The 26,637-nt window shown below is 38.3% G+C and overlaps 6 protein-coding genes and 2 non-coding genes across 8 annotated transcripts; 6 read left to right on the top strand and 2 right to left on the bottom strand.

Moving 5' to 3' along the window:
• Positions 1-288: 288 nt before the first annotated feature.
• Positions 289-948, bottom strand: LOC119546169 (protein Mabiki). Its single transcript, XM_037852289.1, has one exon. The coding sequence runs from the start codon at positions 907-909 to the stop codon at positions 289-291; it is 621 nt and encodes a 206-aa protein (XP_037708217.1). The 5' UTR covers positions 910-948.
• A 2,580-nt stretch (positions 949-3,528) lies between these two features.
• On the top strand, positions 3,529-6,582 carry LOC119547301. The gene is made up of 4 exons (XM_037854093.1): positions 3,529-3,751; positions 5,219-5,599; positions 6,113-6,259; positions 6,320-6,582. Exons 1-4 carry the CDS (start codon positions 3,646-3,648, stop codon positions 6,472-6,474), a joined length of 789 nt encoding a protein of 262 aa, XP_037710021.1. The 5' UTR covers positions 3,529-3,645; the 3' UTR covers positions 6,475-6,582.
• An 892-nt stretch (positions 6,583-7,474) lies between these two features.
• LOC119547302 lies at positions 7,475-10,209 on the top strand. Its single transcript, XM_037854094.1, has 4 exons — positions 7,475-7,648; positions 7,708-8,082; positions 8,135-8,281; positions 9,984-10,209. Exons 1-4 carry the CDS (start codon positions 7,570-7,572, stop codon positions 10,133-10,135), a joined length of 753 nt encoding a protein of 250 aa, XP_037710022.1. The 5' UTR covers positions 7,475-7,569; the 3' UTR covers positions 10,136-10,209.
• Positions 10,210-10,531: 322 nt separating this feature from the next.
• On the bottom strand, positions 10,532-10,727 carry LOC119548900. Its single transcript, XR_005219342.1, has one exon. It is a non-coding gene; the product is annotated as a U2 spliceosomal RNA (small nuclear RNA).
• Positions 10,728-10,978: 251 nt separating this feature from the next.
• Positions 10,979-11,098, top strand: LOC119548907. The gene has a single exon (XR_005219349.1). It is a non-coding gene; the product is annotated as a U5 spliceosomal RNA (small nuclear RNA).
• A 1,342-nt stretch (positions 11,099-12,440) lies between these two features.
• LOC119548231 lies at positions 12,441-16,861 on the top strand. Its single transcript, XM_037855372.1, has 4 exons — positions 12,441-13,057; positions 15,784-16,200; positions 16,265-16,414; positions 16,475-16,861. The coding sequence occupies exons 1-4, from the start codon at positions 12,841-12,843 to the stop codon at positions 16,624-16,626; spliced, it is 936 nt and encodes a 311-aa protein (XP_037711300.1). The 5' UTR covers positions 12,441-12,840; the 3' UTR covers positions 16,627-16,861.
• A 2,101-nt stretch (positions 16,862-18,962) lies between these two features.
• On the top strand, positions 18,963-25,053 carry LOC119546842 (transmembrane protease serine 9). Its single transcript, XM_037853436.1, has 5 exons — positions 18,963-19,432; positions 22,541-23,687; positions 23,747-23,882; positions 24,508-24,804; positions 24,866-25,053. The coding sequence occupies exons 1-5, from the start codon at positions 19,228-19,230 to the stop codon at positions 25,019-25,021; spliced, it is 1,941 nt and encodes a 646-aa protein (XP_037709364.1). The 5' UTR covers positions 18,963-19,227; the 3' UTR covers positions 25,022-25,053.
• A 485-nt stretch (positions 25,054-25,538) lies between these two features.
• On the top strand, positions 25,539-26,541 carry LOC119547758 (N-alpha-acetyltransferase 20). Its single transcript, XM_037854764.1, has one exon. The coding sequence runs from the start codon at positions 25,612-25,614 to the stop codon at positions 26,260-26,262; it is 651 nt and encodes a 216-aa protein (XP_037710692.1). The 5' UTR covers positions 25,539-25,611; the 3' UTR covers positions 26,263-26,541.
• Positions 26,542-26,637: the final 96 nt, after the last annotated feature.

Here is a 26,637-nt window from a genome sequence, read left to right as displayed (position 1 = left end):
CTTCTCGGCTTTATAACTTTAGCTATGATTCATGGAAGTCGTTAAGCTATTGACCTATGACGTTGCATTTTTTTGTCACGGAGGTTTGGTTAATATTACCAAACGTTTTTGAGGAAATATCAAACGCCAATGTTTTTCTTTTAAGTACACATTTAACTTTATTTTTTAAATAGTACCTGCTTATCCTTAAAGGGATCTTAAAAATAATTTAGTTTTAAGATTCTTGAAGAAACTTAACAACGTAATGCTTAATTATATAATACAATCTCAACAGGAGGATGGGTGTGACTAAACGTTCTCCTGCTTAATGCCACCAATCAGGTAGTCGATGGTAAAGTTTCTCTTGGGACTATCTTCCGGGATTCTCCTTGGAGATGGCAGCGGGTGGTGATCCTCCTGCTTGACCAGCTGCTTCAGGTGATTCAGATAGACCCTGGCTCGCAGGCTCTGCTCGGCGATCTTGAGGTGTTCGGAGGAGCACTCCTTGTACTGCTGTTCGATCTGCAGGTCATCGAACTTCTTCTTTCGCCGACTCATCCGGCAGGCAATGGTGTTCTTGTTCCGGCGCTCCTGATCCTTAGGCGTGCGCTCCTTCTTGGGAAACTTGCGCACCATGTTGACGTGGTACTTGAAGATGTCTTGGATGGCCTCGGTTATGATCGGACTGGGTGAGTGGTAGGAAACGCTGGAGGATGAGGAACCCAAACGACGGCGCTTTGGCAGTGGGGGATATTCAGTATCCTCACTGAATCCCAGGCTGATGGACTGATCGGCTTCATCGGAAGCACTCCGACTGGTGCAGGGTGTGCCGCTTCGGGAGATTAGCTCTTCCTTGAGGAGCAACTCGAGTTCCTCAACTTTTCGACCAACATCGAATTTTTTGTGGCGATAGATCTGATGGCTATCCATGTTATGAGTATGATAAGATGATATGTGCTCGTCTCGAAGTCTCTAGAATGACTGCTGTCCTGTGGTCGGCTTCACTAGTTTATATGGAGAAAGCCTTATCTTGCTCTTCTCATAGTCCCCCCACAAATTTTATAACTTTGTTTACACAAATCGACGCCGAATTTCCTTTTTGCAAAACGAAAACAAGATCATAAAACCGCTTGATTTGCCTGCGCACGCGTACACGCCACCCCATCCAACTCTTACCCTTACCTACTTATAAGCCCACCCGTCGGGCATCCCTATCTGTCAGTCATGTTTATTCTTGCGTGCGTCCAGTTCGGATCTTCGAAATTCCAGATACAATACAATCCAAATCCCCCGGGGCAGTAGGTGGCGAAATGCGCGCCCATCGATTGTCTGGTTCATTCAATTTGTGTTTGTTCCTCTTTGAAAACTATTATCTTTAGTATTTTTCAATGTCGCCGCCTTTGTCAAAAGTCATAGGTTTGTTTTTCGGTTGCTCTTGTTCAATTGGGCTCTTTCCTAAAGTATTTTGCGGCCTCATTTGTCCAACTCCTTTTGTTCTCTGCTATTGATAAGGTGTGTGTGGCACTGATCTTTTGTTCTCCAGCTGGTTCCTTTTTTAAGATATCGATTCCTGGAACCGAGAGTGCCATTTTTGGGTTTGCAGTTTAGTGCTTAAGATGTTGATAAGATGACTTCTATTTTGGGTTGCAAAAGGTTACCATCTTTTGGGCAGTCTACGTCTTCTGATAAGCCCCATTTATCTGTCTTGTGCCAGGTATAGTGATAAATAGACTAAGACATATATTGTAAAATAATCTTGATTTGTAAACTGTCCCTTAAACATATTAAATTGGGTTTCATAGCCAAATTAATGTTTAGCTATGACTTAAAGATCTTAATTTGTTAATCTAGTTTGCCACTATATAATAGTCTGTTATGATCATATTTTATTGTGTACTAACCAGTTTCTAAACATCCAATACATATGACTCATTTCTACCTCTTAATCCTACTTACTTAAGCACACGTGACTAAATATCCACTAATCAAGCTCATCAAATATTGTTGTAAGGCGCAAAAACCCAGAATTAGCATTATAAACTTATATGTAGCTTTTAACACGTCCCCGGTTGACTTCTAATGTTTGATTTATATTTCCATTAATTAGTTGGGGGTGTGTATATAAAGTGATCGGAGAAAAGCCAACAGTTTTGTGTATACTATATTAAAGATGATTGAAATGACTGTACGGTATATATACACCGAAAATAAGTTAAATAACAAAAGAAATAGTAGAAGAATTTAATATTATAGAATAGGATTCTTCTTATAAAGTTTCTGAATTCAAATGGGTTCCTTTTATGCATATTAAAAAAACGCCTAAAAAATTCGCAATAAAATGAGACAAATTTCGTAAACTCACGAAAAATTCGCAAAAAAACTCAAGGCAGGTCACAACAAAAACTTTTTGAGAGTTTTGTTTAAATATTTAATATTTAAGGTGATTTTAATGCAACTTGCCTCTTTTGTTGATCTTATTTTTAGCCTCATATTTATTATCTAAATCAGTTATACACGATGATTTTTCAGTTTAAGCGGTGCCGCACAGATATGCCTCTCTCTCTCATATATTTCAAAAACAAATTGAATTAAATAATCTGAAAACAGTTCAGTAAGATCCTAGAAAATAGAAAGCGATTGGGCAATTCATCCTTTATTAAACCTTGCCCAAACACGTTTTGTTTTTATAAAAATTGTCCTCATCTGATAGCTTTAAACTTTCTTTTTAGGGCAATTCGCCTTAAAAAAAGAAAATTCGGTCTTGATTTTAGAAAAAAACCTTTACATTTAGGGCAACCTACCCTAAACGCTGCGCAATCTTTCAGTTTGGAAATGGGAAAAGGGTTTTTTAGAACGTTTATTTAAATCCACAGGCGAATCGCCTTTGGCCCATTTTATAGCGATTTTCTAAATAAACGTGCGAAAAGACTGTAAGTACCTAGCTCAGTTTAGAAATGATTAATTATATTCTACTACAAGTTGTATCCCAAATGGCCATAAGCTTAAGTGTCAGAGTCAGATAATAGAGTGGCCTGTTTTAATTAGCCGGTTGGGTGGGAATCGGGACCAAGATCTAGACACACTACCGAGTCATCAGCAAATCACCGTCCCCAAGACGATTAAACATCAAAAGCGGCTCGGATCGTATGGATCGCTTGGGACAGCTGCCGGTAGTTGCAGGCGTATTGTTTCATGATGGGTAAGTCGGGTCGCACTGGGGTCGCGATAAGTCAAATCGGATGGCTGGGTGGCTTCCACTTCACGACTCTACCCGGGAATTTAATAATGTCGTTTGTATTTCACTACTGTCTATTGACTTTTGCATTTGCTTTGTTTTCTACAACTGCGACGGCGGCGTCGTCGTCATTAGTTCCAAGCTATTTTTGTTTTCCGCCCTCCGCTCCGCCCCCAAATCCCTATTATTTGCTAATGCCGAGCATCTGTGTTTGAGTGCCTCTTTTTATTTTGCGTTTGGCTTTGCAATTTCGATTTGATTGGATTTGTTTTGTTTTCTTCCCATAAATAAAAGCCCGGCGCCCATCGTAGCTCTCAGACGTTGATTCGCATTTGCATCGGGCAGATTCCACTAACTGCCAGCTCGTTAAAAATTTCACCTAACCAAAAAGTCAATAAAATATTACAATAAATTAAAAAAGTATTATAAAAATGGCTAGAATCTTGTGTGCTCTTGTTATAATTTTAATTTCTGGCTTATGCTTGGCAACAGAAATTGAGTTGCCTCCAGTGGAGTTTAAGCCGGTTCGAGAAATACGTGAGTGTCCTTAAATGAGATAATGTTAAGAAAAACTTATTCTTGTGCCAGAAACATGTCCTAATGACATTCTAGTGGATCAACACAAATAATAAACATTTATTATGTTAACAAAATATACATTGATTGATTCAAAATATATCTAAGGTAAAAAAATGCAAAAACTTTTAAAAACGTAAATTTGAATAATTTTATAAATACAAATTCATAATTTGACACTTTAGTAGTTAGTACTGTTAGTATCTTGGGATGTAGTCGTTTAATTTGTGATATTATCAGCTAAATAGAAAATTTCAGATATACTAAATTGACTTCGTGATAGCAATAATCATGTGAAGCACGCCACTTTGTGTGAATTTTATAACAAAGCAATTTAACTATCTGACAGTCAAAAGTTCAAGCCCAGATTTCATTAAAACAATAGCATTGCACAACGTTTAAAAAAGTGCAATGTGTTATAAAGAAAAATCTGCTTTTGGGTTAACTTGAAAATGAAATGACACACCTTATTAGTGATTGTTTAATGGTTAATAAAACCCATACCTGAAAGAAATCTGTAAGTAATACCCATACCCAAAAATGAAATATGTAAATAGAATACAAAAAATCGGTATTAATATTCATCACTTGACAGCAGAATAATATTAGGCTCCATTTGGGGATTCGACTTTTTCAATTAAACAATTTTAATTGAACAAGACCTATACCTTTTTTAGAAATACAATGCAAATGAATAAGAAACTAAATTTACTTATAATGTGAATATTTTCATCTTAAGCTATTTGATATAAATTAAATAAGATTATATCCATCTTAAATATCATTTTGTTTTGCAAACTGATTCGAACGTGGTCAGACAATTTAGACCATGACAAACGTTAAACGTGGATTGTCATGCTGATAAGTACTGTCTTCAGACAATTTTGGCCAAAAATAAAAACTTGTGGCAATACAAAGCCATTTAAATTACCTTATTGTCTGAACAACAATTGTACATGTTATTTTTATACGTTCTTTTCTGGCCGAGTCATATGCTGTTTTAGATATAAATATAACATTTTAATGGGGGGAATATAAAAATAAAACACAAGTTTGCTGCTTCAGTCTTTTGTCCGGATTTGTCACTTCCGCTGATGGCCTTCTCCCAAGGTAGACCAATGAGAAAAGTTTTAATTGTCGGCGTATTCAAACCGAAACGATCTTGAGACGACAGTACAAAACTCTTTTAATTATATACAGGAATTTTTGCTTAATTCACTGACAAAATCAAATCTAATCAACAAATAAATTGCGCATGACGTTGACAATTATGTGAGCAGCGAAACTGAAAATTCTCATTTTCTAGCTAGAAAAATGTCACGTTCTGAGCATAGGCACATCGATCGTACGCGATATGACTAACGTTTATGCTGAACCAAATATGTCAAGGTTGGTAAGCACTAATTAAATTTGTTTGACATTCGGCAGCTGGAGATATACCGACCTGCCGGGAGGAAGACATCAACATCAGCGAGTGCATCAAACAGGGCCTTCAGCAGATAACGCCACGCATGAAGTACGGCATCAGCGAACTGAACATCCCGCCACTCGATCCCTTCGAGATGGGCAAGAGTTCCTACAGCTACAACTCGGGACTCCTCCAGGGACGCATCTCCATGAAGAACGTGGTCGTCTATGGGCTCAGCGAGGGAATCGTCGATAAGGTCAACTTCCGGCTGAAGGAAGGTCGCGTGCGCATGGAGATCCTCTCGCATGTCCCTCAAATGTTCGTCGAGGGCTCCTACAAGGCGGACATAAAACTCAACGACCTCAAGCTGAACCCAAAGGGCACCTTTAACGTAACCATGAGTAAGTATCTTAGAGGAACCCACATCTTCTAAATGCCTTTTATATATCTTCAACCCTTCTGCGAGTCACGACACGTTTTTGTTGCTCGACATAATTATTTATTAATTAGTTTCTGGGCTCATTTAAATAAACAATTAAATAGCGATCAAAAGTGGTTACACAATTTCAAATAGACTATGGTAACTATTAGCAATTAACTATCTGATTTCAAAAGTTTTTAAGGAAAAATATTAATTTATTTGCGTCCAAATATTTCTTTAAAAAGGAAGAAAAGGTGATAGTTTAATATTTATGCGAATTACTGTATAATTTATCCATAGATCCATATGTAATAAAGCTTAAAGCAGATGAACATGGCAAGATGAGATTTGATACCCAATATATATAGCTATAAATACTTTAAGGAATGGGAAATATTATTTCTCCATTTTAAAACATTTCGGCTGAATAGAGAATGTCATATAATAAGTTCTTAATTCGTTTTAATAATTATTATTGCTTTTTTACCCCCAGCTGATGTCACGATGAGGGCGAGACCCATTGGCGAGCTATATGAGCGTGATGGTCACACCTATCTGCGTCTGACTAAACTGGAGACTGAGCCCAAGGTGGGTGACCTGAAATTCTACGCCAATGGACTAGTTCCCGATCCGGTTCTTAGTAAGTGTCGGCTAATAAACCATAATTATTACTCGCATTAATAACATTATTTCCGTTTAGACGACGTCATCCTGGACTTTATCAATCAGTACTGGCGCCAACTTTATCAGGCCATGCTACCAGAGACTTTGGCCGCCTGGCAGCCCCTGATCTTGAAGTCCACAAATGACTTCTTCGCTGCGTTACCATTCGATATGCTTGTTACCAAGAATTGAGATTCCTGACTTTATAACTGTTATATTATTTATACCCTCCGGTTCCATCTTTTCTACTCAAGGTGTTAACATAGTTTTTACCGAAATAAAAATTAAAATACTTAAATATTTGTTAGAGCGTGATTATTAAACTACTAGATTAAAGAAATATATGATTATATGTCGTCATCTTATTATTGCTGTCAGTTTTTTGGGATTTGTATAATTTTTGAGCAAATAATTCTTTGACTTAAATTATATTATATAACTAATGGTTGCAGTTAGTCTTACCAATTTTCATGTGATGGAGTGAAGTTTTAACGTCTAGAATATTTTAAGATGCAGTTTAAAATACAGAGTGATTATAGTCATATAGTGTGTAATACTTTAGATTAATTAGTAAAAGTATAGAAAAACTTTGATCTCTCGTTAAACATTTTATTGATTGTTAGGAATCGAACTAGGGCTCCAGCGGACATCCATAAAGTAATTATTCAATAAAATATAGCTGGTCATTATATTGTACTTACTGTAGAGCGTAATCATAAAACGAACTATAAGTAACTTAAAGCCCCCTCAACCTCTAGGGCTTATTTAACTTTCTGCTTTGAATAGACTGCAAGGTTCATAGTATAACTAACTACTAACTAATAAAATGACTCACTTAATGAGGAATTATCTTTAGGCTCGATTTGGCAGCCCTTCTACGATTGTTCGAATCGCCAAATAGCCAAAATAAGAAGCCCATTATTAGTATACGTACTGGGTAATTATTAAAAAAGAATTTATGGCAAATCATCGTTGCCATTTACTATTATACCTCCAATGTATTTTTCCATTTAATAATACGACATTATAAATCAGGCAGACGGAGCCGGTTTTGCGTTCAGTCAAAGTCTAGCTGCTCGTCGGCTAATGTTTTACTGATTTACAAGTAAAATGTACTAAACTAGTCTCTGACTTGCAATGTGCATCGGTGTGCTAATTTTGAGAATAAAATAGTTCGACTCGGAGTCTGGGAGGTTCAGTTGTTGTTTAACGTTCTAGCAGTTGGTTTATAGTCGAGCTCGAGCCCCAAAAAAGGATATAGTTTCGTAGTGTAGTACAGAACTCAGAATGCATTACATTGTTGGATTGCTGTGCCTGCTGGCCATTGGAGTCAACTCAGCCCCCACGGATAAAAATTACTTTTCAGGTATATATCTTAAACAATTTTCAAGATTGTTTTTTAAATAACATTTAACAACTTTGAAGATCTGCCAAAATGCTCGACCGACGAGGACCAGCTGGGGGATTGTGTCAAGGAGATATTCAATACGCTAACGCCCCGTCTCAAGGACGGCAATCCCGAGCTGAGGATCGAACCCTACGAACCCTTGCATCTCAACCGAACTAGCTTCCAGTACTCCAGTGGCAATGTCAACGGTCGGATTACCGTTCGCAATGCCAAGATCTACGGATTCGCCTCCAATCGGGCCAAAGAAGTGTCCGTCAAACTCAATGGGGACAAGGTGAAACTGCGCCTGGTCACCAAAATGCCCAAAATGAATATTGTGGGTAGCTATAAGGCCGACATGGTGGTGAATCAGCTGCAATTGAAGCCCAAGGGGGATTTTAATGTAACGCTATGTGAGTATATTAATTCGCCTCTCTGGGTGGTTACTTATCATTCCGCTTGCAGTGGATGTGGAGGCCACAACGGTCACCGATGGTGAGATCTACGAGAAGGATGGTCACCGGTATTTCCGCCTCAAAAATATTGATTCGAAGCCAAAGATTAGGGATTTGGTCATCAAGGCCAACGGAATATTTGCAGATCCAGAACTGGGTGAGTTTTTAGGTTTAGAGTATGTTTAAAAATATCTACTATTTTTTGTAGGTCGTTTTTTTTTACTATTTCAAGAAAAACAATATTTTTTTAAGAAAAGAAATTATTTTTGACGTTTAAATTTTGAACCATACTTATAAAACCTCAAAATAATATTCAAAAATATTTACTACATTTTAATTTTATTTGTGCTCAACTTTATTTAAGTGTATATAACATTTCAAACTCTGGAATTTATCTAGAGGATAACTTTCTTGAGAAGCATTTTGAGAAAACACACAGGTAAAAACTTGCAATCGGTTTATTTAGTTGACATTTGTAAGCCATGCAATAGACTAAATTGGCATTATATTGAATCAATTATTCTAAAGGCAAACAAGTTGTAAAACGTTTTACAATGCTTATACCACCAGTTTACAAAAAAAAATTGATGAAATACGCACTTCAGGAAACCTTTGTTTTCCGGTAAGATACATCTCCCTGATTAAGAAAAGGGCATTTAAAATTTTTTCTATGGTACCAATTTTTTTTAAAGTGTAAAAAACGTTTTTCGAACTTTTTTATTTTCTAACTCGAGTTGTGATAAACCGAATTCGGTCATTAAAGACTCATTTTACAGGTAATGGAATGCCCTTTAACTTTCTTATATACATCATTGAGTTCCATTCATTAGTTTAGAAGCTACACTTCGTCAAAATTGAAAAAGTTGGAAAAAATGCAAGAACGCTGGCATTAATTGCTTCTTTAAAAATACACGCCTAAAAACCGAAATAAGTTTTATGTTGTTTTCTTAAAGGCTGAACTTTAACGGAGAATATAAGCCATTGATCACGACAATCCGTTGGTAAATCGATTTTTTACAGATTTTTAAACGTATATACCCAAGTTCAGTGTTCGGGAGCAGCGGCCGTTAAACATTATTTTAAATTTTCAGTGTTGGGGAACGTAAGAATTTGGTGCAAGTTGTAGTGCATAACGTCAGTTTCCTTGCTATTTCCTTGCTAAAAATATATGAAAATGATTTCCTTGTAACTGCAATCGCATACTTTTTAGCTTGCCAAGCACTAATAGCAAAGAAACTGACGTTATGCATAACTACTTGCACCAAAATCTTACGTTCCTCAACACTGAAAATTTAAAATAATGTTTAACGGCCGCTGCTCCCGAACACTGAACTTGGGTATATACGTTTAAAAATCTGTAAAAAATTGATTTACCAACGGATTGTCGTGATCAATGGCTTATATTCTCCGTTAAAGTTCAGCCTTTAAGAAAACAACATAAAACTTATTTCGGTTTTTAGGCGTGTATTTTTAAAGAAGCAATTTATGCCAGCGTTCTGGCATTTTTTCCAACTTTTTCAATTTTGACGAAGTGTAGCTTCTAAACTAATGAATGGAACTCAATGATGTATATAAGAAAGTTAAAGGGCATTCCATTACCTGTAAAATGAGTCTTTAATGACCGAATTCGGTTTATCACAACTCGAGTTAGAAAATAAAAAAGTGCGAAAAACGTTTTTTACACTTTAAAAAAAATTGGTACCATAGAAAAAATTTTAAATGCCCTTTTCCTAATCAGGGAGATGTATCTTACCGGAAAACAAAGGTTTCCTGAAGTGCGTATTTCATCAATTTTTTTTTGTAAACTGGTGTACTTAATCGATCAACTAATCCAAGCATTTGAATGTTTTTCATTACAGATGAAATAGCTTTGAATGTTGCTAATCAGTACTGGCGCGATATCTACGGAATAATGCTGCCCGAGACCCGACAGTTTTGGCAACCCCTTATGTTGCGAATGTTCAACGAGGCTTTGGAACTGGTTCCCATCGACCAGTTTCTCAAGGAGTAGCTCAATTAGTTGTTGAATTAAACTTGTGATGATTGTTTAATAGATAATAAATTGTTCCATTAACTGCTATTAAATGATAATATTTTATTGAGCAAATAAGCATTTATTCTAGACGCCATTTGGAATGCCCTTTTAATAAGTTACCTATAATTAAATTCCAGTTTTATTGAATTTTTCATGCCCTAGTTAAGCGCCAATGTAACACTTTTTTTAAGTTTTGTTGTGTAAGCTATGACCATTGGGTGGCGACCTAATGATGATAGCGTTAATAGGTTAAGTGCGCACCCGACATTTGACCTTAACGCCGTGGATTGTGGAAGAGCAATTGCGGTGAAATTAAGCAACAATCCAGCGACTATCTCTGAACTTGAACTACATATGTGGGAAAATTTATTATTCAGTTGGGCCGAAATCCCGGCGGTACTGCAATACCGGGCCAACCCGCGACAGAGGTGGAGCAAGCCCCTAGCACTCCGTCTGATTCCAAAAATCAGTTTAACATTTGTTGTCCTCCAATGGAGGAACTATCAGATGTTAAGCTGATAAGAACAGATACTACACTTTGATCTTAGCCATAAGGCCGAGAAGCGATAACTAGAAAAAGAAATTGAACAGGGTATCCATGAGCAGACGGCCAGAACCAGTTGGGAATTAGAAATGTGAAATTGAGAAAGTTGCATAATTTATATAGCCTATCTTAAGGGTTGGCGTTTCTTTCATTTCAGGTAGTCAAGTCTCAGGTAAACATACTTTAGGGATGGTATAATCCCAAGAAAGTGTTTATGATTCCCAACATGTTCAAGCCTGTTTTGGGAGCTATGGTAGAAAACTTCCTGTTTTAAGTTACTCTGGTTTCTCTTCAATTGTCGAATAAATCTTTCGCCTTTTACTAAAGATTTCCGTGGAGAGGAACACTCTAATGAGTCTAAAATAATTTTTTGTAGTGCCTAGCGACTTCGGTGGCCGGGCCATAAGGAATACATTGTAAACTGAATTTTTAATTGTACTGGATTGGATAACCCTCGAAATGTAACATCACGATTAGGTTATCATAAAAGTGATGAAATTGTACTTGGACTTAGGCCCAAACCGTATACCGTAGTCGGCGCTTAATGGGCCATAAATCAGCTTATTATATTGCAGTCTATTATATATTCTTGATGTCTGTGGTGACTGGATTGTTTCGTGATGGGCATGCAAATCTGTATACGCGGTTGAAACAATATACAAAAAGAAACACGCGACTGTCGTCTGTCCGAAGACACCCCTGTCATATTAAGTGGGTACTTTTAACTATTTAATTATATTTATTCGTTACAGAATTTGTGCATTAGATCGCTTCCGCAACACAGTTCCACTTTGCAGAATTCTGGTATTAATTTGTTGCTCTAAAGCCTCGTACTTGATCGGCTAAAATTTGGTAGATGTCACGTACCAGACTACCTTGAACATCGATTTTCACACCCACAAAGTCACAGGTTCATGAATAATTTTATGTGGCATAAAGAGCTGCAAAGATTTATAACTGACCCACATTTTACATGAACACCCCGGAGGGCCTCACTGCCACAGTGCCTCTCAAACTGAATACGTGCCTTGCACTTTGACTAAAAAAAGGGATTGGGCTCTGTGGAATGGAAAAACGTCTTGTCAGTTTCCTCATTGTTAGCTGATTTTGACAGATTTGTGGGAACAATCAGCCGACGGATGCATATATATTACTTGGCTAGGAATTTCCATACAGTAAATGCAAACTATATCATAAGGGATCAACCGAAAAAAATGTATAAAATTTATAAAATGGACAAAATATTATTTAATAACTAAAATTTAGTGAAATAAGTGTAAGTGATTTGTTTTCTTGTAACTAACATTTTTTTAAATAAAAAAAAATTGTCAAAAAGGGAATTTTTAGGAGCTCTTTAGTGCGAGGTACTTAACAATTCTTTAAAAAGTATCCAAAGGAAGAGTAACATATTAAAGGCCAGGACTCTTAAAATGAAATTGGTTAAATTAAAATTATTTTTTAAAAATCCAATATGCCGAAACTTGTGGCTCTCAAACTGCGGTACAGTGGTTCTGCTCAATAAGCTTATTTTTTAGGTGAGATGAGCTTTCGAGTTCGGCTTTGGCTTCGTGATGTGACGGCCCAAAGCCTTCGAAACGACCGATTTCGTTGGGGTCTTTAGCTATATGTTGTTGGTGTTTAACTCTGGCTTCGGCAGCCGCATGGAAAAACTTTTGAACGAGCACGAAAATCGGGCAGCTTGGAAACTATAAATAAACGTGAGTTTTATGCAGCGCTCATTTCAAGATTTGCAAGCAACGCGCCGTCAACTCAAAAATCGTTTGCCCCTTTTTTGCGGATAAGTTTGGCAATTAGCTGGCTGAGTTTGTGTGCATCCCTGTGTCCGTGTGTGCAGCAATTGCAGCAACAATTGCAGTTAACCGAGAAAACCGAAAAGCCAACCAAAATCGAAAAAATCAACTGTAAAAAGCGTTCGTGAAGAAATAAAAGTGAAGCCGGTTTGAAAAAATTACGCAAATAAAAAAAAAAGGAAAAACGGAGACAACCAAATTGCCGCCTGGACTGTATTCGTGTGTTAAATCAAGTCACACGAAAATAGTCAAAATAGAAAGAGTCCAGTAATCAATTGAAACGAGTTTGCATCGGCCCATTGTGCAGAGAAAAAGCCAGCCCGAAAATGCAATTGCTTTGCATCTCGCTAACCATTTTGGCCGCCTTGGCACTCGGAAGTGGCTATGCGGCCACCCTGCCAACCTCCGCACCCAGTGTTTTCAGCAGCGATCCCAATCCAAATCCAAATTCCAATCCGAGCGCGGAGTTCGCGGCGGGATCTCCAAGCTTTTCCGACAGCGATTTGGCTTTGCCAGCCGGATCAATCGATTTCGGCGCCGCAGGTAAACTGTCTTATGCAATCAAGACAAGAACTTGATATTCAAACTAAATGTCACTCCCAGCCCACGCCCTCAAAAGTATATACCCGCAATTAATGCGGCTTAACTCAATAAGTTCGTTGTCTAAGTCTTTTGATTGCTTGGGCGCAGGCTAAAGTAAGCGAAAATTGTGCAGCGTTTGCTATTCAATCAAAACAGCATGATTTGTTTTATAAGTCTATAATTTAGCAAATCTTTCAAAAGACTGATTTATTTTAATAATGCTACATTTAAAAAAACAAAATATTACATTGTCTAAGATCGATTATTACCATAACAATTTAAGCAACATTTTCTTTCGCTAAATTGATAAACTATTCTTTGCAACAAAAAAAAACATAATATTCATAAACACTAAATGTAGTATAGAACATAATCTAAACCTTTTATATATTTATTTGAATTAAACTTGCTGTTCTCGACAGAAAAAGGTTTTCAACGTTTTACAATGCAACGAATCATATATTTCAGTGTTTTTTCAACTTGAAACTCTATTTACGTTTTTACTTTTTTTGGGCACAAGCCAACTTCCTGTTTTCGAATTTAAGACACATAAAAAGTTCTTCATTTGCTCTCTACGCTTCACCGACAATTTGATTTCTTAGTTTAAATTCAGCACAGACCTTGTCCGGTGTGCCGTCCATGCCAATATATTCAGATTACTCATTGTTGGTTTCTTGAAAAAACCTTTTACGTGAATTGTGCATACACTTAACACCACTTTTATAGGCCTGTAACCTTCAAAAACGGACGAAATTGGGAAAAATACGTAGAAACTGCTATAGTAAAAGAGTACTTTTTTAATGAGATTTGCTAATAGCCAAAGAAAACGAAATTGCAATAGAAATTAGCAAGTGTATTTGCAGTTAAATCTGTTTATTTATTTGGTTTTTAACGCTTTTGAAATGGCAAGTGGAATATGTAAAATAAAGCGTCAAGCAAGTCATCGCCTGTGCCACTTGAACTTGACATACTTACACATGTTTTTCCCCCTTTTTTGGGTAAAAGTTATCAAGCTGTGTGGAGACGCAAATCTGTGGGTAAATAGAAATTGTGACGCAAGTTCGGGTGTTCGAGTTATAAATGCAGAATAAACACGAGATAATGCAGGCTCGAAAAATCACTGTGAAATATTGCCAATTACATTAATTTAATCAACCACGAGGTGTTGGCCAGTGTGTGTGCTGTCTGTCTGTGTGTTGTTTGCGCTCTTGCGAAAAGAGTTCAGCGTAAACAAAAGCAACAACGAGGCTTAAATCGGATCCGAAACCGGCTGCCGTCGCTATATACCAAGACTATCAAAAGACCATCGGGCTGACATAAAGCGAAAAGCTGACTGAAAAACTGACCTACATCAATGCGTAAGCGGCGCTGCTGGGCTTGTGCCAAAATTGAAAGCTGCAATTGTAACCTGTCTCTAATTGCGCAAAGAAAACCGTCAAACAGCATCGGCGAGTACTAAAAACATGGCGGGCACAAACTTATTGACATTTGCTTGGGCAAACAAAGGACTTAGGCAACGAACTTGGCTGCGGCCCAACCCTTTTCTGTCACCTCTTAGTTTTGGCATTTCGAGTGCTGGTTATTATGGCATGATGAGGTCCATAATAGCAGCTCGTGGTTCGGCTCACCTTTGACATTGAACTTGTCGGGCGAAACAAAAGGGAAAATGTGTAAAATAAAACAGTGGGAAACAAATTTCGGGGCACTCAAGCCAAATTACTAAATAAGGCTGTTCACGTGCGTAATTCGCCTTTAAGTTGAACAAAGTTTGTCTCATTCTTCAAGAGCCAATTACAAGCTTTAAATTCATTTTCATATCTTTTAAACACTGAACTGCCTTGCCAAGGAACATTAAAATAATTGTTTTCCGCTTGTCATTAGAAGGAGAAGATATAAGCAATTAGTGGCGTGACTGAATATCATTTCAAGTTAGACTTTATTTTGACTAAATGGACTTCCATTGCTTCAATAAAGATGAGGTAAACTAGTTAAAACTTTTTAATTGCTTTTAAGCTGTAAATGTTCTTTAGACCTTTTTGGAGGAAAAATATTGCTATACACAGGAATTTTGCTTATACGTTTCAAGGCTTTAATGGTACAGTACTGATCTTATGGCTTATCTTTTTATTATATTACTATTTTATAGGAAAAGTTAAAGCTAAGATGATGGCCATCAATTAAGGCCTTATGACACTTGCATGATTCTTAAAAACATGGTTAGATATATAAAATACTAAATTGCTTAGAGACTGTAGAACTTTTTTCACCAAGTTGCCATGACTTTTTAAAATAAATCCAGGCAGTTAGTTAAAAATTAAGTTATTATCATAAGGCCTTAATTGATGGGTATAATCTTGATTATTCTAAAAGGCAAACTTGTTCCGATCAAAAGTCAGGGTGAAATATTTGTTATTCTAAAAATGAATTTCCTTGATAATTTTTAAGACCTAGTCACCCAGTGTCACCCTGACACAAACCTCAATTGCATTTGACAGAAGACACGTGGCGACAGGGACACGTGAACTTCGTCATGCCTGGTTGGCTGGCACAAATAGTGAAAAAAGAAATAAATATAATAGTTATAATCTCCCCTTGGTCAGACGCCATGCCTCGACGAACTTAACAACTGAGGCTAACCATGACTTAACCGACTTGTGAACTAATCTCGCTTCACTTTCGCCTTTCAGTTGCCCCATCGCCGGTTGTCTTGACCAGTGGCTCGAATGAGGTGACACCCTGTAGTCTCAGTTCGTCGGATCTCAACGAATGCATACGCGGCTTGATTCAGACATTTGCCGGCAGGTTGAGGAACCAGGGAGTGCCGGAGTACAATATGGACTCCATTGATCCGTACTTCTACAAGAGGGGCATCTTCCGGTACACCAACGACGGCATCCAGGGAGGACTCCTCATCAAGAACATGGAGATCTATGGCATCAGTCATTTGCAGGTCAACACGGTGGCTGCCAATTTCACGGAGAATGGCTTTGTAATCAAGCTGGGCGTTGAACTGCCACAACTGAAGGCTGGAGGACACTTCAAGGCGGACGTGAAGTTCGGAGGACTGCGACTGGTGCCCAAGGGACCCTTCAACATCACCATAGGTGAGTGTCGGTCAAGTGAGAAATAAAATGTGGAACTTGTAATAAGTACTTTTACATTCCCCAGACAACATCAAGGCCACCATTCTGACCGATGGCCACATCGAACAGCTGCCCAGTGGTCAGCAGCGTCTCAGCTTACATCGCCTGAATGCCAATGTCAATATCGGCGATGCCAAGGTGGTGGCCAATGGCATTTTCTCCGATCGCAACCTGAGTAGGCCAATCACTTCCCTTAAGTTATCCTTCATTTCTGATTGATTTTATTCCTCCCCAGATGCCATGATTCTGAATCTGGTCAATGAGAACCTGCCGGAAATCACACGAGTCGGCATTCCCGCCACCCGCGAACAATGGGCTCCCATTCTGATCGCCCACATCAACGAGTTCTTCGCCAAGGTTCCCATCGAGAAATTCCTGGTTCAATGATGCACTAAACCTATTCTCAAGGAACACTTAGCTCCTAGTTAGTTTTAGCCTAATGTCTACAATTACAATTTTAACTTAAGCGCTGTTTCCAAATAATTTTCTACGCACAAACGATTTGGCAATCATTTGAAATGATTTTAAACATAACCAATTTGTATTTATTTATGTCATACTTTCGGAACAAAATGAAAAGCTGTGTGAAAAATTCAAAATAAATGGTATTTTCAAAAATGTATGCATAGTTTAGCTTTACTTTCACGGTTCTTATTTAATTTATTATTCTCACAAAAGCTTTTAAAGGTTTTATTTCTTGATAAAGACCGCATATATATTTGTGATCCCAAAAGTATGCTTCTTTTCAGATCATCGCGTTTTTAAATCAAGGTAAATTTTAAAAAGTAAAATTCGTGTATTATACTGGCCAATCCCAGTCGAAACTCAGACTTATGAGGCACAAATCGATGTCTACACGTCTCCATGATCATGGAGAGATCGGCCATAATTCCATATTCACGGAAAATGGAAATTGCATCTTTTGTGCTGACATGCCGAATTGAAGGAGCTGACCCTTGTATATGTGCGGCAAAAATGTTTCCTTAAAATACACATTTTAAGGATCTTCTTTCTGAGATTATTAGTTCGATAAATACGATCCTAAATATGGGTTATGTCGTATAGCCTGCGCAAATACAATTTTTTTAAGGACAACATTTTTAAATTTCTTAGATGTATCATTAAGGTAGAACCACATAATTTAAAATGTGTATACAAAATGGTATCATAACCAGTCAACGAATAAAATATAAAATTGAAGTAAGCATTAATGGATACGAAAAGTAGTCAAAAAGAAAGAAAACCAGCTAATTGTCCTATTTATAAATATTTCAATGGTTCCTGCTTTCAAGTCGTTCATTGAACATTGAGTGGGTGAAATTCCCTTGTCAGAACATTCAATTGACTCTCAAACTGAATGAGCTCGAAGATGCTGAGAACTGCACACTCGACCGATTCCAATCCCATTGAAGCGCTTTTCAAAAACAATATTCAACACTCCCACTTGTCGATCAATCAAAGGGGCGAATGCGCCCCAAGGCTCCCAATTACAGACAGTTAGTTGGCAAAATATTGAAATCAAATTATCCCGCAAAGGTCCAGGCCATGACACTTAATATTCCATCGATCATCATGTGGGACTGGGGTCGAGAGCTTTTATTGAAATGATCTGGCCGATTCTCGAGAAACAATTGCCTTAATTTGTGATTTTTCTAACACCCAAGGCGCCGCCTGATCTCAGCGTTGATAATGCGATTAAAACAGAGACCGGATTAATGTTGATTTTAATTGAATCCTGAGTCAAGAGGTGTGCTCCTTGTTCCCAGTTTAGTGCTCGTAAGTTTTGCATATTATTTACAAAAAACACTTTTATCTGCCGATGAATTTAAACGGGTCTACTTAAACTAGCCGAGTAAAAAATAAAGAGCCAAATGCAATGTACGCCATGGAATTTAAATGGAAATTCAATCTGGTCAGGCAGTGAAAAAAATATAATGGTAAGTAAGATGTTTTAATTAAGAACATTTATTTAGGATTATGTTGGATAGATTTTTGAACTTAAAATACGAGTATGAATGTTTCTTTGGTACTTTTTTTAATCAAACATTTTTAAAAATTTAAAATATTCTATGCCAATAAAGAGATATTACTAAGTCTTACTCTATGGGTAATAATAAAGCCATTTTAAAATTTAATTTATTATTCCTATTAAATGAAGCTTCATCCCGAGTACTTTAATATCAGTTACTTTCAATGAGTAATTTAAAATATATTTAAAAAAATTAAATCTTTTTTTTTCTGAGTGCATGGTAGCGGCCAACTGAGGCAAAGAAGATGCAACCGCAGCTGGATTTTTCTTTTATGAGTATGCAGTCGCGCAACTTCCCGGCGGCTGCTGTGAGTAGCCCGCCCTGTTCAGTCTACATTGGTGCGTGTTCCGGATCGGATTCGGGATCGGAATCGGGATCGGGTTGAAAAGCCTGGTGGGCAATGGAAACGGAGGCGTTCCAGCAACTAGTTTGGTTTAGCGGCCAACGTCGCGTGTGCATTTGAAGGCGGCCCAATAAGTTGGCCAAAAGTGTTCCAGCGAAAGAAACGCGTTCATAATTGACATTTCGGCTGCTCCGGCCGAACATTCAGCACTTCTGCCGGCGTCGCTGTCGCCGTCGTCGTTTGGCAACGGAGCTGTTAACCAAACCCCAGAACCACTGTTGTCTCAGAAGCGATCGGACCTCCCAGCCAAGAAGACGGTCCTGTCCGTCTAACGCAAGATACCACTTAACCGGGAATCGAGTATTGAGCACCGAGTATCCCCAGAGCAAGTCCAAGTCCAAATCCGAGAACTTCGTCTTCGCGATCGTAGTCGTGGTCAGGTGAATGCCATCGGGGCAACGTGCCTGGCATTCGAAGAGATATACGTTCTGAGTCGCGATTCGCGGTGGTGGATACTGTATACTGTATAGCAGCCAATTTATATATGGTCTGCCCCGATCAAAAACGAAAACAAATTGGGAAGTTATAACCGCAGCGAAAGCAAAAAATATCAAAATGTTTGCATTTCTGCCAGTTTTATTACTTTGTGTGCATTTGCTGCATTTTAAAATGATCTCGGGCGTAGATCTCCCATCCGTTTCGGGAGGGGCAGCTGCTCCAGCTCCTGTGTGGGAAAATGGTGAAATAAATGCGGCACCCGAGGCAGGATTGTCCAAAGCCAATGCCACCGCGGAGGAAAACTTCGGCGGAGCGGTGGTGGGTAAGTCAAATAATTGGATTCAGGAAATAATAACCACCAGTACTGGGCAAAGAAATAGTTTTTTCCAGTTAATTCAAAAGACTTAGGGCACAAACTTTTAAGTCAAAGAATCAAAAGAACTAGGGCCCCCGAAAGAATATATATTCTTATTTGTATTATTAACGAAAAAAAAATTATTAAAAAACATTTAATACATAGGATTACACATACTAGGATAATTTTACATAGGACATGATTGCATTCTTCCTAAAAATAATATTAGGCTCATTTAATCCGATGTTAAATTTATAAAGACGTTTATAGTTGTATATCTTTTTAAAATATCCCGATAAAGTTTCATATAATAACAAACCCATATATTTATGAAAAAAGACTTAGACAAAAGCTACACTTAAACTAATATTCCTTTTTTATTAATTAAAATAAAAGTATCAATAGCTCTTCTTCAATATACGTCACTAATATAGATTTAAGTTCAACGACTTCGAAATAACATTTTTCTGATTCGACCGTAGAATTTATGCGCGGCACGCACCAGGCATTACTTGTTTGACCTTCAGAAATCTATAAATCGTTTAAAGCTAGGAGGGAAAATGCGAAACTTTGATTCTACGAGTGAGTGTTCTCAACATTGTTTACCTTATAGACTCGATGGCTTGTCGCTAGGCCCGCCCTTTTAAGCCAAACTTTCTAGTGCAAAAAAACGAGATCTCATGTAGGCGTGAACTTTCAGATCAACTTCATCGCTTTTCGATCGTGTTCTGTCGCCTGTCAATGTCCCCGCCAATCTATTCTCGCTTATTTATGGCCAACAATTAGACAATTAGACAGCACTTTTGATGGAGGGGCGTGATCTGTGGTGATGTCTTTTCGGGGCGACGCCATGATCCTATTAATTTGGGATGCCCCGCAGATTGTGCCGTAAACGTATAGCATATATAAGACCATAAATCGACACCTTTCTCCGCTTTAACAAGCCATATTCATTAAAATTAATTTTTATTTGCATGTTGTCCACTTTGCTCGATCACTGTTAACAACGTTTGCCATAAGAATCGCGATAAATATTGTTTATATGACTGTTGGTGATATAAAATTTAAGAGCCACCATTAAGTAGACCTCCAGCTCGAGATATCGAGTTCTCTGCGATCCTGCGTTAAAATTCAGGTTTTCAGTAGCAGTCAAGCTGTAACGGTCTTGCAGACCTTGAACTTGTAACTTGCCCCTGATTCTCGATAAACTTTTTGCAAGACTTCAGTATCAAGTGTTTATGTTTAGCAGAGAAAACGAGTTGCATCTTGAGTTGGGTGGGTTTCGAGGACCATTCGAGTTATAAGAACTTCTAGGAAAATTAAAAATCTTGATATGGATGAATAGCAATACAATATAAACATATATATATAACATAGAACTATTAGCTTAATTAAACATTTTTTAAAGGATTTTAAACTTATTTACATAGTCCCATATCACAATTTGATTATTTCAAAATGTTTGCTTAATTATATCAACTATTGTTAAAGGTACAATATATGTATGTATTCAAAAAACAATTTTTTAAAAAATCGGCTTACACTCTTAACTTTTTAAGTCACGTTAAGTGTGTCGAATTCCAAGCAGGATCTTAAATCAATCAAACCGAATTCGTTGCGCTGATTTTTGGGTGACAGCTTGTCATAACAATTTAAAGAGAATCAATGTTATGTCCAATAAGAAATAAACATAAAAGCCCAATTTTAAGACATTATTTGGGGCAAATGAGTAATATTCCGATGACTTTCTTTGGGGATCCACACAAACATAAGATTCAGACAACAATTCCTGGTGAGTGAGTCACGACTTGAGGATTAACATTTTTCGGTGGGTGTAAAAGTTACTTTGTAAATGAAAAATTGTACAAAGTAATATGCTCATTCATTACCGATTCATAGCACGCCCTGAACGTATTCTTCATTACGAGTTGTGTCAGTAAAGCAAAAGCCACGTGCAGAAATGAAAGACTTCCCTGCCCCATCTTCCACTGAAAAATTGCTTTTATGCTCGATTTAGAATCAATAAAACTTACACCTCATCGAAGGCATTAAAGTTTCGGGCTGTCAAGAAGATCGTTAAAATTAATCGACACAAAAGCAAATAGCTCGTTAAGAACAAAACCCCGAGATAAACGGCGCAAATGGCTTATTTAGTCAAATTTTATGCGCTGCCGAGCCACTCGAACTATATATGTGGGCCAAAACATGCGTAATAAATTAAAAATATGGCAAATTCATGCTAAATAGCAACAACACTCGACATACGACAAATGTGGAAAAAAAACCAAATAAAGTCGGCGACCTAAACAAAGGCCTAGACCAATTTTAAGAAGCTGCCAATGGACATGACAAATATATGACAATTGACAGTAGAAAGTTGCCGCAGTGGGGGGCAAGTCCAGCATCTCTGAAATGGCACAGCAATTGTCATTCCGTGTGGAAAGAGCTTAAGTTTATTGTCAATATTCTGAGCAGCGAAATATGTCAAAATATTGAGTAATCACTCTCGTCTGGCGGAGCGGAGGAGCGTGGACCCGAAACTCAAAACGTGAACGAATGTTAAGCAAATATTGGCTTGGTCTTTTCTCCACTTGTATTTTTTTATCTTCTTTTTTTTGGGTGCTTTGTCAATAGCGCAACAGATTGGCCAAAAAATGGGTTGTAAAGTACCATAGTTTTGGTTAAGATATTGCGTATGTAGCTCAAATCTTTTCAGGGTTCAACGAACTCTGATCTCGAGAGCCATTAGAAATGATCATCGATTCCCCAAGTGGCAAAAATATTTCGAGTACATAAAGATATTATTGGCTTTACTCCATGAATATTTTATGGATCAATAAATAAACCAAAATGAGATGAGGAGGGTATATTAAAAAGGTGATTGCAATAGAATCAACTAAAATATACTTAAATAAAAGTGAAAGTGGATTTAAAGAAAAGTTTACTTTTAGGGACCATCAAAATTAAAAATATAAATTACATTTAGGGGGTAAAATTAAGGGTATTTATTAATATTTACAAACTTTTCTGCAAGCTTTAAATGTACAATGTTAATAGCTTATTCTTATTTTACAGATTCCTCATCACCAAATCTGAGTCGCCAGCGTCGTCAGTTTTTCTTTGATCCGAGTGTTTTCTTGTGGCAGGGAGGACTTGGTGGCTCGGGTGTTCCTGGTGGCTGGGGACCCGGCGAGGGATCCAAGTGCCTTACATCTCGTGGCCAACCGGGTGTTTGTGTCCGCATCGATGGATGCCGCCAGTATTACCGGGCAGCCCGCCAGATAGCCATATTCACCCTGCGACAGTGGCCACAGACAAATGGACTTGGCCTAAATGGCAACATGTGCAACTTCTTCGATCTGCTGGGCAGAGTTAACAATGGCATCTGTTGCACAGACATCGAGACCAACAGTTTTGGAGTATTTCCACTGCCTGGAACGACGACGACCACGACCACGACTACGGAGAAGCCTTCTATGGCAGCTGACGAGGAGGACAGGATGGATGTTATGCCCGAAGGAGAAGTGGATGCTGAACAGCCAGTGGATGCTCCTCGACCCGAGGACCCCATTGATAATGCTAACAGTGTAGAGGATATGCCAGATTTCCAGGATGGCAACACAATTGAGGGCAATGCTCCTGAAGGGGATTCACAACCCGAAGCTGAAGCCGAACCCGAACCCGCGGGGCAACCGGTGGCGCAGCCTATTCCCACCCAGCCAGCCAGTACAATCTATCCTTATCAATGGCCTTTCGGTTCCTTTGCGGGTGGAGTGGCCCAGTGGCCACCAGCTCTGCCCACTCATCCACCCACAACGGGTGGCTGGCCACCACCGCTTCCCACCCATCCGCCGAACCATCATTATCCCACGCATCCCACCACCGGCGGAGTTCCGAGCACCAAACGCACCACTCCAAGACCCACTAGTCCCACCAGACCCACCACCACCAGGCGACCCAGTTATCCCAGTTATCCTGCCACAACCACCACCACCACCACGACGAGACGTCCTGCAAGTGGCTCAAGTCCGGAAGGACTCCCGCTGCAGTGCGGCAATAAGAACCCGGTGACACCCGATCAGGAGAGGATTGTGGGCGGTATCAATGCCAGTCCACACGAGTTTCCCTGGATAGCGGTGCTCTTCAAGTCGGGCAAGCAGTTCTGCGGCGGCAGTCTCATCACCAACAGCCACATCCTGACCGCAGCTCATTGTGTGGCAAGGTAAGAAGGATTACGTTTAATTACGTTGAAAATTATTTTAAAATGTTTTATAACTTCAGGATGACCTCCTGGGACGTGGCCGCGTTGACAGCTCATCTGGGTGACTACAACATCGGCACCGACTTTGAGGTGCAACATGTGTCTCGCAGGATCAAGCGCCTTGTGCGCCACAAGGGCTTCGAATTTAGCACCTTGGTAAGTGCACCTAAGTATTAGAAACAGACCCAACCAATGTCAATATTAAATAAGGATTAAAAGGAGTTTTTAGAATTGCAATTTAAAGCTAAAAACTATTAAAGTGCTTTTAAGACATGCTTTAACGTTCTTAACTTAATTTTTTTTGTAAATTTTAGCATACAAGTGTAATTTGAACACAAAATAAAATTGTATGTAAACTCACAAATATGTACAGAAATTACATAATTTTTCGTAGGTACCTTTTTAGTTTTTGTTTCAAAGGTTTTCTAGTTATTAATACAAATTATAAGACTTTAAAAGTACAAATTATTAAGGTATATTTAGAATAGATATTTTAAAACTTTCAAAATTTGTTTTAACTTTTTAATATAAATTATTACAAGATATTTATAACACATATTTTAAAACTCCAAATTTTGTTTAAATTGCTTATTTAAAGAGCAAACAAATGTATGCGTGCAGTTAAAATTGTTTTCGTTGCACTTCCATTTATCTATAAAGAATTCAATAAATATCAATTTTTTTCGGTGCCTTCTTTGTAGTGATAATGTTAGATTTTTTTGCTAAGGAGCTAGTCTATTTAATTGGTATATAAATTATAAATTCACTTTCCCATGCCTAGCACAACGATGTAGCCGTACTCACGCTTAGTGAACCTGTGCCCTTCAGCCGGGAGATTCAACCGATTTGCCTGCCCACCTCGCCCTCGCAGCAATCCCGCTCGTACAGTGGTCAGGTGGCCACGGTGGCCGGATGGGGAAGTCTCCGGGAGAACGGGCCTCAGCCCTCGATTCTGCAGAAGGTTGACATTCCCATCTGGGCAAATTCTGAGTGTGCCAGGAAATACGGAAGAGCAGCGCCCGGTGGCATCATTGAATCGATGATCTGCGCTGGCCAGGCGGCCAAGGATTCGTGCAGTGTAAGTGGACTATCTTAAACCATCTTGCCCATTTGGATATTCACACTGATCTTATCTGCAGGGCGACTCTGGTGGACCCATGATAATCAACGATGGCGGACGCTACACTCAGGTGGGAATAGTTTCCTGGGGCATTGGCTGCGGAAAGGGTCAATATCCTGGCGTCTATACTCGTGTAACTTCGCTGCTGCCCTGGATCTACAAGAACATTAAATAAACATAGGATTCCGATTAGTCTAAGACGTGATATGCTGCAATATAATAAGAGCGAACGATTCAATAAAACGACAAAAATCTTGATAGATGTTAACTTTACAAATGCCCAAAAGTATACCGTGTTTTTTAACCAGGCTTACCCATTTTTGATTGCTATACAAAAATAAAAAGTAATGCTAAGTTTTGAAAACGTTTCTACTTAAACTAAAATGTTTTCTATTTGCTTCAAATATGTCCTAATCATATTGCGTTTAATGTTTATTTTATTTCCAACACATCAAGGTCCACCCAATTGTTTTCTAAAATAAGGGAAAGTTTCTACTAGCCCATGCTGATCAGTGATAGAGAATAAAAGTCTAGAAAATATTTAAAAGTATTGGTGTTCCTTAGATTCTTTTTGGTGAAGATGATTGTGAATGCAGTACATTCATTTTATAATCTGTAATCGCGGAATAATTGATTTCATATTTATATTTTGGTCCTATTGTGTCATTGCCATTAACAAAGTAAACATTTACATACAAGTTACATACATAGCTCATATTATTCTAGAAGAAAGGCTTACAAGCTGCAACTAAATCCTTGCGAATTATGAGTTCACCACGCCTTTTCGTTCTCGAGGACTTGTTTAAGTTTAACCACATTGTCTTGGATCCGTTGGTTGAAGTATATTCCCTGCCTTTCTTACTTCCCAAAATCTTGGAGTATCCCGAACTGGTTCTAGCGACAGATGCCCCTGGCGGTCGTCTCGTGGGCTTTATTCTCGGAACCCGTATCGAGGACTCGACCGAGCATATTGGCGATGGAAAGGACCTGGGTTGGAGTCATGGACATGTCTCTGCCCTGGCTGTAGCCCATAACTATCGTAATCTGGGCTTGGCCACTCGTCTGTTGACTACTCTTAGGGATATGATGGACCGTCAGAAGGACCTGTATATGGATCTATTTGTGCGTGAGAAGAATAAGAACGCCATCCGACTTTATGAGTCCTTGGGATATGTAAAATATCGCTGGTTGCCCCAGTTTTATGCCAACGATCACGGTTATGATATGCGACTGCCCTTATCCCGGGATGTCGATAGGATTTCCCTGGAGGGGATTTTTATCAATAAGCTGTATAGTTTCAGCAGTATGCTGTACTATCTCTTTATGCTCTATTTATTCGGACTCAAAGACATTTTGTTGTATGGTATTGGCAAAGGCTTGAGTAGGGTTTTAAATCTATTATATAAAACCACATAATTTATCTGTTCACTTGGCCCACGAATACTATAAATTAAAACATTTATGAAACAACTAGAGAAAGTTCATTGCACTCGGCCGACGAAATTGAACTAAAAGCATGAGCAAATCGCTCAAAGTAAAAAATGAAAACTTGAAAATATATGTCAGAAAGCATATGGAAACACGATTTGTTTATATGACAACATTGAACCAAAATTTTCAAATGCTATGCGTTTCAAGTTGCGCAAAATGCCAAATTGTGAAAATCATTGCGCGTGTTTCAGACACATGTCCGGACCAGACTACACTTTATATTTATATATATATTTTCTAATTTGTTTGCTTTGAAAAATGTAGCTAATAAAAAAGACAACAACAAAAGCCTTGACCATC

The sequence above is a fragment of the Drosophila subpulchrella genome, chromosome 2L (assembly GCF_014743375.2).
Source record: "Drosophila subpulchrella strain 33 F10 #4 breed RU33 chromosome 2L, RU_Dsub_v1.1 Primary Assembly, whole genome shotgun sequence".
Classification (NCBI taxonomy): domain Eukaryota; kingdom Metazoa; phylum Arthropoda; class Insecta; order Diptera; family Drosophilidae; genus Drosophila; species Drosophila subpulchrella.
The sequence above is the reverse complement of the archived record's forward strand: the minus strand, read 5'-3'. Positions and strand labels throughout refer to the sequence as shown.

Bases quoted from the DNA above. Each gene is read 5' to 3' on its own strand.
- LOC119546842 (XM_037853436.1), top strand. From the start codon at position 19,228: ATGTTTGCATTTCTGCCAGTTTTATTACTTTGTGTGCATTTGCTGCAT. The intron at 19,433-22,540 runs GTAAGTCAAATA...CTTATTTTACAG, and splicing joins CTTCGGCGGAGCGGTGGTGG to ATTCCTCATCACCAAATCTG. The intron at 23,688-23,746 runs GTAAGAAGGATT...TTATAACTTCAG, and splicing joins GCAGCTCATTGTGTGGCAAG to GATGACCTCCTGGGACGTGG.
- LOC119547302 (XM_037854094.1), top strand. From the start codon at position 7,570: ATGCATTACATTGTTGGATTGCTGTGCCTGCTGGCCATTGGAGTCAAC. The intron at 8,083-8,134 runs GTGAGTATATTA...TTCCGCTTGCAG, and splicing joins GGATTTTAATGTAACGCTAT to TGGATGTGGAGGCCACAACG. The intron at 8,282-9,983 runs GTGAGTTTTTAG...TTTTCATTACAG, and splicing joins ATTTGCAGATCCAGAACTGG to ATGAAATAGCTTTGAATGTT.
- LOC119547758 (XM_037854764.1), top strand. From the start codon at position 25,612: ATGAGTTCACCACGCCTTTTCGTTCTCGAGGACTTGTTTAAGTTTAAC.
- LOC119547301 (XM_037854093.1), top strand. From the start codon at position 3,646: ATGGCTAGAATCTTGTGTGCTCTTGTTATAATTTTAATTTCTGGCTTA. The intron at 3,752-5,218 runs GTGAGTGTCCTT...GACATTCGGCAG, and splicing joins TAAGCCGGTTCGAGAAATAC to CTGGAGATATACCGACCTGC. The intron at 5,600-6,112 runs GTAAGTATCTTA...TTTTACCCCCAG, and splicing joins CACCTTTAACGTAACCATGA to CTGATGTCACGATGAGGGCG.
- LOC119546169 (XM_037852289.1), bottom strand. From the start codon at position 909: ATGGATAGCCATCAGATCTATCGCCACAAAAAATTCGATGTTGGTCGA.
- LOC119548231 (XM_037855372.1), top strand. From the start codon at position 12,841: ATGCAATTGCTTTGCATCTCGCTAACCATTTTGGCCGCCTTGGCACTC. The intron at 13,058-15,783 runs GTAAACTGTCTT...TTCGCCTTTCAG, and splicing joins AATCGATTTCGGCGCCGCAG to TTGCCCCATCGCCGGTTGTC. The intron at 16,415-16,474 runs GTAGGCCAATCA...ATTCCTCCCCAG, and splicing joins TTTCTCCGATCGCAACCTGA to ATGCCATGATTCTGAATCTG.